Here is a 13,853-nt window from a genome sequence, read left to right as displayed (position 1 = left end):
ATGAAAGAAACTATATCCAAGACTTGAAAACTGAAATAGAGACAATAAAGAAGACAACCGAGGGAATTATAGAAACAAAAATCATGAGAAAACGATCAGGAACCACAAATGCAAACATAAACAGCAGAATACAAGAGATAGAACAGAGAATCTCAAGAGCCGAAGATACAATACAGGAAATAGATTCATAAGTCAAAGAAAACATTAAATCTAACAAAAGCTTAACCCAAAATATCCAGGAAATATGGGACACCATGAAAAGACCAAACCTAAAATAATAGTTATAGAAAAAGGAGAAGTTCAACTCAAAAGCACAGAAAATATATTTAACAAAATCATAGAAGAAAACTTTTCAAACCTAAAGAAAGATATGCCTATGAAGATACAAGAAGCACAGAACACCAAACAGACTGGATCCAAAAAAAGTCCCCTTGCCATATAATAATCAAAACACTAAATATACAGAATAAAAAAAGAATATTAAGAGCTGCAAAAGAAAATGGCCAAGTAACATATAAAGGCACACCTATCAGAATTACACCTGACTTCTCATTGAAGACAATGAAAGCCAGAAGGCCATGGTCAAGTGTTATACAGACATTAAGAAACCATGGATGCCAGGCCAGACTACTATACCCAGCAAAACTGTCAATCACCATAGAAGGACAAAACAAGATACTCCATACCAAAACCAAATTTAACCAATACCTAGCCACAAACCCAGGCCTACACAAAGTACTAGAAGGAAAACTCCAACCCAACGAAGTTGGCTACATCAACAAAAACACAGACAATTGATAATCTCACAGCAGCAAATCCCAAAGGGAAAAACACACAAATTAACATCACCAACAATGAACTTAATTACAGGAGATAGCAATCACTAGTCATTAATATACCTTAATATAAATGGACTCAACTAACCTATAAAAAAGACACAGGCTAACAGATTGAATACGAAAACAGAATCCATCCTTTTGCTGCAAACAAGAAACACACCTCAAACTTAAAGAGAGACATAGCCTCAGAGTAAAGGGTTGGGGAAAAAATTTTCCAATCAAATAGACCTAAGAAACAAGCTTGTGTAGCTATCCTAATATCTAACAAAATAGACTCCAAACTAAAATCAATCAAAAGAGACAAAAAAAAGGAGATTTATATGAGTCACAGGAAAAAAAATCTATCAAGAGGAAATCTCAATACTGAACATCTATGCCCCAAATACAAGGGCACTCTCATATGGTAAAACAACAACAACAACAAAAAACAAAAACACTTCTAAAGCTTAAATTATACATTAAACCCCACACACTAATAGTGGGAGACTTCAACACTCTACTCTCATCACTGGACAGATCAGTCAGACAGAAAATTAACAGAGAAATAAGGGAACTAACAGATGTTATGACTCAAATGGACTTAACAGACATCTAAACAACATTCTATCCAATCATAAAAGAATATACCGTCTTCTCAGCACCTCATGGAACCTTCTCAAAAACTGACCACATACTTGGTAACAAAACAAATCTCAACAGATTAAAAAAAATTGGAATAAATTCATGTATCTTATCAGATCACTATGGCTTAAAACTAGAATTCGACAGCAACACAAATTCCAGAAAGCCCACAAACACATAGAAATTAAACAATGCTCACCTGAATCATGAATGGGTCAAGGAAGAAATAAAGACTTCCTAAATTACCCAAATTTATGGGACACAATGAAAGCAGTGTTAAGAAAGTTCACAGTAATAAGTGCCTACATAAAAAAGCTGGGATAATCCCACACTAATGAGTTAACAGAACATTTGAAAACTTTAGAGGTAAACTCACCCAAGAAAACTAGACCGGCAGAAAATAATCAAATTGACAGCTGAAATCAACAAAATAGAAACAAAGAAAATACAAAGAATCAGTGAGACAAAAAGTTGGTTCTTTGAGAAAATCAACAAAAGACAAACCTTTATCCAAACTAACCAAAAGACAGAGAGAGAATATCCAAATTAACAAAATCAGAAATGAAAAGGGAGACATAACAACAGACATGGAAGAAATCCAGATAATCATCAGGTCATATTTCAAAAACCTGTACTCCATAAAATTAGAAAACCTAAAGGAAATTTTTGGATAAATATCGCATACCAAAATTAAATCAAGACCAGATAAGCAAATTAAATAGACCTATAACTGCTAAAGAAATAGAAACAGAGAAACCCTGTCTCGAAAAATCAAAAAGGAAAGAAAAAAAAAAAAGCCTAAAGAGGACTATAGGCCATTCCTTTAATACAGTGGCAAAATTCTATGTGGAACAGAAATTCTAATTAGTTTAATTTCTACAACAATTCTCAAACTAACATTCTTTAAATACTAGTCTAAGGAAAGCTTTGAAACAAATAAATCTCATAACGAAGTGCTGGACAGATGGTTCAGTGGGTACAGTACTTGTGTAAGTAAGAACCTGAATTCAATCCCTACACCTATGGAAAAAAGCCAGATGCAGGGCTAGGGCAGTGGAAACAAGAGGATCTCTGGGACTTGCTGGCAAGTCAGCCTTGGGAAATCAAAGAGCTCCAGGTTCAGTGAGAGACACTGTCTCCAAAAAAAAAAAAAAAAAAAAAAGATGGAGAGCAATTGAGAAAGATACCTAATGCTGACCTCTGGCCTCTACATATGCACATATGTGATTATATATGCTTACATGTACACACACACACAGTCATGGAATACATAGCTAAGAAGTCTTGTTCGATTTACCAAATACTTCCTAATTTTATTAATTTAGTAATTTCTTTTATTTTTATCTATTAGTTTATTATTGTTATGATGTGAATGTAACTCATCCAAAATTCAGGTGCTGACTTAGAATGACAATAGTAAGAGCATCACCTTGAGGAGGGGACGAGGCCTGGGAGCTCCTCTTTCAAGTGGGATTAAGGGCTTTCAAAGGAGTTCCACATAGCATCTGGCTCTCTCACCCTTCTGTCTTCTACCTTGTGAGAACAGCAGAGAGGATAAAAGGTGCCATCCTGCAAACAGGGCAGCCTCACAAGAAAAGCAAACCTGTCACACTGCCTTGATCCTAACATCCAGAGCTATAAGCAATAAAACTCATGTTCTTTATAAATAGTCAGTCAAAGTTATTTTATTTTAACTGCACAACCAGACTCATATACCTGTTTGTATGTTTAAGATATGGTCTCTCTCTCTATATATATATAGCCTTGGCTGTTCTGGAACTACAAACATCAGGCTAGCTTGGAACTCACAGATCTATATGCCTCTGCCTCCAGAGTGCTGATAATTAAAGGTGTGCACCACCACAACTAGCTATTTATTTCATTTTTTAACCTAATGCCTATTAACAGACCATAGACTTTCATAAACAATGCCCTAAAGACAGATGTTCTATGACATTATCCTATTGAATATGTACAAAAATCACAGTAGGCTCCATAACACACTTAAAAGCATTTCCAAAGGGAGAAAAGATTTACCAATATTTAATAACAAGATTGTACCCAGATCCATCTTCAGATTTTCCCTAGCTGAAGGCAGTAAATCATCTTTTCAGAAAACATCAAATAGGGGTCAGCAGAGGGATCCTGATTTCTCTAGCTTAACTCCAAAAAGAAATATACCATTGTTAAAACAATGTCTTTTTTCTTTAACAAAGACTAATAAAAAATTGAGGCAATTATTACACATAAAAAGTGTTACTTTTCTTACCAAGTCTCTAATGTTAACTGACAACAAAAGCAGAACTGTCAGAAATGAAGCGACAGAAGTCTGAAGACATCTCTGCTAAGAGTCTTTCTTCCCCACTCTAGAGTCTGAAGACAGTTCTGCACCGGATTACAGGATCTCCCCTGTAATCACCTCTCTAAGAAAATTGGACTCAAATTATTTGTATTAGGAATAGTCTACTTGTAACCTTGAAGATTTCCTGAGAGTGAGCTTCTAGCATGCATCTGTGCACCCACTTCCTGGCCCTCAAGAAATGGTTTTGCTGATATCTGTCATTTCTAGAATGTACTGGTATTCCAAGTCTCTCTTCTCAAGGATGTCTGTGCCTTTCAGGGTAAGAATATGATCACTTTGCATTTTGCAAAACTGATGACTCCCTGCTCCGATCTGTTTCTGACAGTTTCAGCTACTTAAAGCTGACTTTTACAAAATGTTTATGTGTTTTTGTTTACTATTTAGTGGCCATGATCTTCTCATAAGCTGAAGGCCAGACAAAAAAGCTGCCACAGTGGAATCATCTGAAGTCAAAGAATTCTATACTACCAAGACCAACCAAATGACCATTGTGTCTGATACAATTTTGAGAAGAAAAATAAAAAGAACTGTCATAACTAAGAAGGAGAAGAGAGCCTAAACATGTTTTAATGAGACAGAAACACAAGAGATACACACACACACCAAAGCTTCCTGGGAAGAGCCATATTTCAAGTGGGACAAACTTTTTTTTTTTTTTTATTTTTCGAGACAGGGTTTCTCCGTAGCTTTTAGTTCCTGTCCTGGAACTAGCTCTTGTAGCCCAGGCTGGCCTCGAACTCACAGAGATCCGCCTGCCTCTGCCTCCCGGCTGGGACAAACTTTTTAAGTTAACTATTTGATGGAATCTTGTTCAGGAGGCCAAGGTCTGGCAGAACTGCTCTCTGGGAAGGAGGAGAGTGCTTCCCTATATGGCAGCACAGAGAAGACAAATAGGTCAGGAATAGGGAGGTTTTATAAAGGAAAAAGCTTTAGTAGTGGAATGAACTACACCTCAAGACCTTGGGAAAAATTGCTCAGGAGCCTTGGACTAAGTAAGTCAACTGTAAGAATAGAACTAAAGTCATGAAGAAAGCATTTAAGCCAAGTTCCCCTAGACCAGCAGTTCTCAACCTGTGGGTCTTGATCTCTTTGGATCACATATTAAATATTTACTTATAGCTGGGTGGTGGCGCAGCACATACCTTTAATTCCAGCACTCGGGAGGCAGAGGCAGGTGAATCTTCGAGGCCAGCCTGGTCTACAAGTGAGTTCCAGGACAGCCAGGACTGTTACACAGAGAAACCCTGTGTCAAAAAAATATTTTTTTTAATATTTACATTACATTTCATAACAGTAACAAAATTAAAGTTATGAAGTAGCAACGAAAAAATTTTATGGTTGGGGGGGTCACCACAACATGAAGAACTGTGTAATAAAGGGTCGCTGTAAACATTAGGAAAGTTGAGACCACTGCACTAGACCTTTTAGAATAAGAAAAGTCCCCTCCCAATAACTTAGAATATAGAAAAAAGCAAGTGAACCACTCAAAATCCAGGGGATAGAACAATAATGAAGTTACAGTTCTTACAAGTACTTGATGGCTATTCTTTCATAGGCTCTTCAATCTGGCCTGAGGTATTAATTCACCATGGAAGTGCCAGAACCTGACTTAAGCTTAGATTTTTCTTTCCTGAAGTCCATGCTGGAGGCAAGTGTCCTATTATGAAGCTATACTGATGCTTGTTTTACTTTTCTTTTAGTCTCACTATGTCAACATTGACTGGCCTAGACCATACGATGCAGACCAGGCTGGCCTTGAACAAGACCTGCCTTTGCCTCCCAAGTACAAGAATTAAAAGCATGCACCACCATACCTGGCTTGTTTTGTTTTTTGAGACACCATACCTGGCTTGTTTTGTTTTTTGGACAGGGTCCTGTTAAGTTGTCCAGGTTGGCCGAAAACTTGCCATGCTCCTGCCTCAGCCTCCTGGGCATCTGGAATTAATTGCATGTTATCACCTCACCTGATAAACCCATGCTCTAAATTACTACACATTTAATTTCAGAAAAGCTATGAAAACCAACTGATTTTTTTCAAATAGTGCAAATAGCCAGGGAATAGGAGCTGAAGAAAAAAAAATTCTATTTGGTATGAGAATTGAGGTAGCTGGAAGGAACACCATTACCTATCAGTATGTTTAAACTACAATACACTCTACCCCTTAACATTCAATCTGGTGATTGCTAATACTTTCAGACTACCTATAATCTCTTTTTTAAAAACATTTTTTAATAATTTATTCTTATTTTATGTACATTGGTGTTTTGTTTACATGTATATCTGTATGAAGGTATTATATCCCCTAGAACTGAAGTTACAGACAATTGAGAGCTGCCATGAAACCCAGGTTCTCTAGGAGAGCAGCCAGCGTTCTTAACTGTGAGCCACCTTGCCAGCCCCCACCTATAATCTCTTACAGGCAACTTTAACATCCCAAAAGCTTTAAAAAATTTAGCCCCCCCCCCCCCCCGTCATGTATTTCATGTCAGAACTTAGCTGGTAGTAAAACTTGACCTTAACTGATACGAGGCCTTCATTTACTCACCTGGCACAAACACTCTTGTTTGCTTAGAAGTATGAACATGTCTAACAGTGATGCCCTAGAGCTTCAGAGTATTATATACCACAAAGAGCACATCTTTCTAGACTGAGTCTCATCTGGCCTTACAGACTTTAGAGCCTCTACAGATTCACCTTCCAAAGGATCTCATTTCTGAGAGTTGCTACATTTCTGAGGTACTCTACAGTCTTCAGGAACTCATAAACCAGAAATATTTTGAAATATCTTTAGCAAAACAGGTTTACAAATTTTTTAAATTGCAAAATACAAAAATCTTATCGATGTCATTTTATAATAGCACTGAAAAACGAAGGGAAGGCTCACTTTAATGCAAAAGACAATTTGATAAACCATGTGAATTTGGTTTTATGAAAAACACAATAGGTCCTCATTTTTCTTATTCTACAGGTTGGTGAAAATTCACAAGAGACTAGCACGATCTAACCCAAGATTTAACATCAAGATGTTAATATAAAATTTCTTTAGGTCACTAGGTTGAAGAGATGGCTTTGTCAGCAAAGTTCTCAAGTATGAGGACCTGAGTTTGAGCCCCAGAACTCATGTAAAATACTAGTAACCTAAGCACTGGGGAGACAGAAACAGGAAGATCCTTGGGGACTCACCACCAGCTAGTCTAGTGGAATCAGTGAGTCTATGTATAGTGAGTGTGACTTGTCTCAAAATGTAAAATGCATGACTGAAATTCAGGCCAGCATAATCTCCTCAGAAAGTTCCAGGACAGCCAGGGCTCCATAAAGAGACTATGTAAACAATGAGCAAACAAACAAGTAAATAAAGTGAGAGTGAGGAAGACATTCAACACTGACCTCTGGTCTACAAACACATACAGGCACACTTATACAATTATTGAAGTTTCTAAAAATGTAGTCTCTTAGGCTCCACCTTAAGAGATTACAACTCAGATACTTTGGAGACAGCCCCGGAAATCAATACTGATTTTTAGAAAATGCCCATGTAAGGCTGATGCCAATAGAGGACAGAAGACAGCATTAGATACCCTGAAACTGAAGTCACTGCTATTTGTGAGACAGTGTGAGGGCTAGGAATTGAACCCAGGTCCTCTGAAACACACCCAGTGCTCTTAACCACTGAGCCATCACTCCAGTTCCATTTTTAGTTTCAAAGGGATTTCAGGATTTACTGTTACCACTCAGTGCAATAACAAACCACTTAAAATAATACAGAAAGTGGGCTCTCCCGCTGATCTGCACTCAGACCTCTACCGCATTTCTAGAATGAATTCTAGATAGACAAAACCTTGAATCAGCATTTCAAGGAGACTAGCAAGTACAGGAGGAACAGATATGAAAAGATGATTAAGTTTCCTGAGTATGCCTGGTATATTGAAAAAAATCGCAATAAAAATAAAAAGTAAACAATGAAAAATTACTCAAGAAAAAAAACAACCCTGCAAACGGCTCGGCCAGAGAGCATGGCACAAATGAATTAGCATGACTGCAGAAACTTACAGCAGATACAAGTTTTAGGGGGAGAATGTAGAACTGTCCGGCTGGGACTGAGGTGTCTATGACAATTTACTAACACAGGTATTAAATTCTGCAGTCTGTAACAGTGACATTGTTTAGTCACTACCTAGGACTCTCCTACACATCACACACTAAGTGCTGAGAATATAATGAAACACACCCTCATAGAGCTCACAGACCAGCAACGAGACAGATGAACAACTGATTTACCACATAAAGTGAAGTAAAACAGAAATAAAATGCAATCTAAATTAAATTAAAGGCACAATTAGTAACATGCAGATTGCTGAGAGGTGCTCTTTGAGCACACAGAGGCACCATACGGACAAGAATAGGTTCTACTTTACTTGAATTGGTATTTTCAATTAAAATTTTAAAGTACAGAAACAGTACATACTGTTGTAAAAATTGGAAAGCACAAAAAATTAGGATAGACAAAATAATGAGAGCTTACAGAGCACTACATAGAGCCACCTTCCTCAGACAGTAATTATTTTATACTTGCTATGTGTATACATAGAGATATATGCACTTTAAAATTAGAAATAGTTAATCTTTGGTGTTGTTCAGTCATTTTGATAAGATACATAAACATCCCTTAAGTGTACACAAGCTTTGCCCAAAGAAATCTTGCTTCATGTTTCTATATATAATAAGAATTAGGAATGTGGCTAACTTTTAGCTGTGTGAACATGTAACCAGTTGGGGATCTAATCTGAACTATTTCAGAGGCTTCGATCAAGGGTGTATGAGCATGAACTGGGCGTGCGGCTGTTTGTAATAGTACAATGTTCCCCACCAAAGGGAAATGGCTATGTAAACTGTGGTATTCTGTGAAGTAGCAGAGAAGAAAGATGGTCTATGTGCTGAAGAAGAAAAGATTGGAAGAAGTGGTGTGTGTGTGTGGGGGGGGAATTAACATAACACCTTCTGGGGAAGCCTGTAATCCCACTGCCCCCACCTCCCTTTCAGGAAGAGTTGCGAAGTCCCCAGATCAGATACCTGTGCAACAGTTGCCATGTATCAGGTTCTCAACCAAGCATCAAAGGCAGAAGGATAGAACTGTGGAAGCTGCTATCATAGAGCTCACAATGTAGTAAGGAAGAAAGCCATATGAACAAGTAGTTCTACCATAATACAACTAGATGCAGCACCAGGAAGAAGATATAGTGAATATTTGACACATGTCAACCATTTTGCTAGATGCTTTATCTTACAGTATCTAATATGTAAAATACTGTTTAAAGAGAAGCCCACAAAGTCCTAGGACCCTCAGTTATCCTCTGAAGAAAAGTAACTGTATCCAGAATCCTATTCAAATATACTTGTTTGTGAGACAAAGAATACATGAAACCAACCCCTTTTGTCTACTAGGGACCAGACCAGGACTCAGCGCCTCAGCTAAAGATGATATACAGGTTAAACTTGGAAATCAGGAACCAAGAACCTGGCTTAACTCAAAATTCTGCCCAATAGGACTCTTCCGTTTTAGAAGATGAAAGATCAGGTAGTCTCCTTTGGAAAACAAAAATGTTAGGGGACAAGCATGCGAAGGTGGGTATCCAGAACTAAAATCGTATCTTAGATATGGCCAAGTTGCTGCTATAGATCAGTGATTCTCAATCTGTGGATCACAACCCCTTTGGAGGTCAAACGACTCTTTCATAGAGGTCACATACTGGATATCCTGCATATCAGATATTTCATTACGATTCATAACAGTAGCAATGTTTCAATTTTGAGGTAACAAAAAATATAATTTTATGGTTAGGAATCACAACAACACAAAGAACTGTGTTTAGGGTCACAGTGTTAGGAAAGTTGAGAACCACTATCCTATATAGTTTTGAAAGCACTATGGTTTAAACAATATGGATGCTGAAATGATCTCCCATTCTCTTTTATACTCGTCCCCCATCACCAAAAGTAATGTGTGCATGCTCTCCCTTGAAATGTAAAAGTGTCTACACATCATCAATCTTGAAATTAGGACACAGGTTCAAAAGTCCAAGTTGTACCACATCTGTTCACTTAGTAGACAGCAGATGCAGATTTCAAAGAACAGGTCAGCACTATATCTCATAAATGAGGCAATGACTTAGTGAAGTACTTGTCTTAGAAACATGGGGACCTGATATTGGTCCCCAGAACCCACCTAAAAAAGGCAAGCATGGTGGTGTGAGTTTGTAATACCAGCCCTGCCCAGGCAGTTGGGCAGATCCCGGAACCATGCTGGCCAGTCTACCTAATCTAGCTGCTGAGTTTCAGACCAGAGAGAGATCCTATACTTCTCCACACAAAAAAGCTGGCCAGGTCCTAAGGAACGTCTGAGGTTGACCTCTGGTCTTCATATTCACAGGCTCACATACATACTCCCCTTGCCCGTCAAGTTACTGGAGAAAGGCTCAAAAATATGAAAGAATAGAAACGGCCTGGAAGTCTTCTCGGCTCTGAAGCAGGAAGGAGTACACTTAGTGTCAACTCAGATGAGAACAATTTCTAATCTCAACCTATACAAGCCTTAGCTGTTTATCTTTCTAACTTAAATACAAGACCCAAAGGGCAGGACCTTAATCTATAGCTCATTTGCTATCAAGTAGAGTACAGCTTATAGTAAGTGCTTAATAAATATTAGTTGAATGAATAAGTGAGCAGATTTCCCAATACTCCAAAGGATCGCTCTAAATAGATTTAGAGGGAGGGAATACCATGAAATGAGGACTAGGGATCATTCACAAGTACAATTCTATGTGCAAATCTTTTTATTTGCTAAAATTTGCATGTAACCCCTAAACTAACACTGGCAGTGCCTTTGAAGTCATTCACAGTGTGATGATTAATTACCACTGCTATCTTTACTAGATTTAGACTCACCATGGAAATATGAAAGCCTGAATGTGAGCTGCAGCATTCCAAACTAGGTAAGAAAAACCAAGTGAGCTGAGCATTCACCTCTGCTTAATGACTGTGGACACAATGGGACCAGCTCCTTCCAGCTCCAGCGGCTATGACACACTGTACCCCTCAATCTGTAAGCCAGAACAAATTCTTCTTTTTTTAAGGTGTTTTTCTCGTATTTTTGTCACAAAAAAAAAAAAAAGACATCATACACATGGATATGTAGATAGCAGCACATGTCTACTGTTCTTTGTGCTTGTCCCAAACTAAGGTAAGTAAGGCAAGAGTGAACCTTCTTGGTTTGAACTCACACAGAGATGGCCAAAGAACAGAGGCAGGAAAGGGTAGTTTTGTGCTGTCAACTCTGGCGTTGGGGTTAAATGGCCAGAGTTTGAGTTTTAACTCCGGCAAATCACACCTCTGAAAATCATTTCCTGTTGTGCAAATACAGGGAACAAAAATCTATCGGGATAATGGTTTTCAGGATTTACGATTATAATCTACAGGGGCCAGGTAGGCTAAGGAAATGCACTTCAGGAGTCCAGAGCAATGGAAGATGAGGCTGGAACACGGAGGAACCTGCACCCTGAACTATAGAACCCTCTGTGCATTTAATCCTGGCTTATAGGTCTCTAATAAGTCTATGATCAAGGTCAGATCTCTGGGAATTGGAAGCAAAAGCTACCATTTAAATGTTGAAAAAAGTAAGCACTAAGGACAGATTTATCCAAAGACATGATACCTACATTTGGTTTTCCACTGCAGACACAATATTGTATACCATGACCAACTCTGAGACCTGCAGTTTGCCCATGGCTTTGACAACCGCTATAACTGACATGAATTACACCAGTTTTAGGATCCTGTTTTTCCAGAGTGATTCACTAATAATGCTCTAACATATGGCCCATGAGACAATGTTGTCACCTCAGAGTAGACTGCTTTTAATTCACTCGAACAGGCTTACTTCTTTCTCTATTAAAAAATCTTACCACAGCAAAACACAGGAAACTATATTGTTATGTGCTATGAGCCAGGTAAGGAAAACAGTAAAAGCTTTCGAACTCCAAAACATAGCGAATCTGATGCTAAACTCCCAGCTTACTGTTCTCTTTTGAGAAAAAAAAAAAAAAAAAACCCTCCAGATATTGTCATGAAAACGCCATGAGAACAGTGCAGATATGTATGACGTATTCATATTTTCCCTTCCTCTCTACCCAAGGTACTACTCAATTTCCTCCAGCTCCCAAAATAAAATCCCCACCGACCAGTAGTTTTTCAACTTCTAAAACTCAGTCAAGATTACAAGTGATGAGCTAATTTCTTCCCAGTAAATGTCCGGCATCATTTTATCTGGGTATGAGACCATGTAAAAGATCATCTAGAAACATATGGCTGGAACTGCTACTTCTGCTACCGGACGCCAAACATTGCCATACTATGAAGGTGCAAACAGATCCTCTGTAAAGCGACCATGCTGAATGAAGGCTGTCTCTGAGCTGCTGTAATTCACTCAGAGGTTGTGTGTGATCATCACACATGTCCTTCATCTTCTGGTCGTCCGGCATGACCAGGCCTTTCCTTACAGAGTAAACTCATGCTTTGGCTAGCTCTGTCAAAGGCAATCCCGTTCCATCCACGTAACAGATTTCAAATTGGTTGCGGTTGGAAAGCCTTTCCCCTTGCATTTTCAGCTGTGCTGAGCAAAAGCACTTTCTGGGGACAAAGATTCTAGAAGAGGAGAGTGATCAAACGGCACGTAAAGGGTGGGAGGCAGAAAGAGTTTAAGCAAGCCCATTCCGGTTCCGAACCTTGCAGAGCCTGTGTTCAGCGTCGTCATCTGCCTCTCTCGCCTTCACCCTTTCAGGTGCCTACAAGAAGCAAAGTGAGAGATGCTAGTTCCCGGGGAAAAAGAGGCTGAAATCCCGAGGTCGCAGGGAACAGGCGCGGAAGGCAGCGGAGCGGAGGAACGGCCGGAGTCGGTGGGCCATAGCAAAGATGGTGAAAGAGGATGAGGTGGGAGAAGCTGGCCGGCGAGTGCCAGAGCGTCCGACGGCCTGGGCCCGGGCCGCACCGGGAAAGGGGCTTTGCGCGTTCTCGGACAGCCCGCGAGGAGAGGGCGAGGGGCCTCGCGCGCTCCCGAGAGGCCCAAACACAGCGGGGCTGTGCGTGTCCCCGGGCGGCCTGAGGTCCAGTCCCGACGCCCGAACCCACCTGGCCGCGCGGACAACGCCGCCCCGAGGTCCGCACCACAGCACAGCGCCGCCTCCTCAGAGCGCGAGCCGCGGCGCACAAACGCTCGAGGTCCCCCCCCCCCCCCCCCCCCCCCCCCCCCCCCCCCCCCCCCCCCCCCCCCCCCCCCCCCCACCCCCGCCGCCCCCCCCCCCCCCNCCCCCCACGCCGCACACACGCGTCTCACCCCGCCCCCTGGCACCAGTCATTGGCTGCCGGACACCGCCCCGTCCACCTATTGGACATCAGGGAATGCCGCTCACTTACCTGGTTTTGATTGGTCTAAATGTGAAACAATGCCCGCCCATCTCTTTCACAGGTTCCAGCTGGTGATTGGTTTTAATATCTGTCCATTCGCTCCGCCCTCGCTGGAGATTCCCAGCTGTGATTGGTTGTGGAAAGCGCTGGTCACGCCTAAATTTCAACCCTAGGATGAATCATCCCTCCCCGCCCCCCCCAGCCCAAACGCTGCGACTCCCGGTTTGTTTACAATGACTTCGGCTCCAGCTTCATCCGTTGGCTAAGAGGGCAGGCATTCTCGCCTGTCCTGGTAACTCAGGAAGAGGGAGGCGGGTATCTCAGGTTTCCTCTGCTGTCTAGCTGCAGCTGAGTTTTAAGAGCTGTAGAGCAGGGATTTGATTCGGTGTTAGGTCCCGAGGTTAAACAGGTGAGACTATTTGGAAGAACGGAGAGTGCGGCGTCCGCCTTTTTAGAAACAAACTTGAGTTCCTCAGTCCCTGGAGACTGAGGCAGGAGGATCAAAAATTAATGGGCCAGCCTGAGATATATGAGATATATTGTGCGACTAAGTCTCAGAAAAAACAAGGCAATC

The 13,853-nt window shown here is 40.6% G+C and overlaps 1 protein-coding gene across 7 annotated transcripts in view; it reads right to left on the bottom strand.

Moving 5' to 3' along the window:
- The window catches only part of Paip2b (poly(A) binding protein interacting protein 2B), a 31,887-nt gene extending 18,782 nt beyond the window's left edge, over positions 1-13,105 (bottom strand). For 2 of the 7 annotated variants that reach the window (XM_050165375.1, XM_050165378.1), the window contains exons 1-3: positions 13,004-13,070; positions 12,601-12,660; positions 5,668-5,757 (exon numbers count right to left, since the gene is read on the bottom strand). Coding sequence is in view for 1 of the 7 variants with exons in the window: in XM_050165371.1 (XP_050021328.1) it covers positions 12,601-12,629 (29 nt within the window). In the remaining 6 variants the exon portion in view is untranslated. Of the gene's footprint in view, positions 1-2,889; positions 2,994-5,667; positions 5,758-12,600; positions 12,661-13,003 lie in introns of those variants that run through there. The other 5 variants (XM_050165373.1, XM_050165376.1, XM_050165371.1 and 2 more) reach the window with 5 other exon arrangements.
- Between the last annotated feature and the right edge of the window lie 748 nt (positions 13,106-13,853).

This window comes from Alexandromys fortis, unplaced genomic scaffold (genome assembly GCF_014885135.2).
Source record: "Alexandromys fortis isolate MF-2015 unplaced genomic scaffold, M_Fortis_MF-2015_v1.1 scaffold_158, whole genome shotgun sequence".
Taxonomy (NCBI): Eukaryota; Metazoa; Chordata; class Mammalia; order Rodentia; family Cricetidae; genus Alexandromys; species Alexandromys fortis.
The sequence above is the reverse complement of the archived record's forward strand: the minus strand, read 5'-3'. Positions and strand labels throughout refer to the sequence as shown.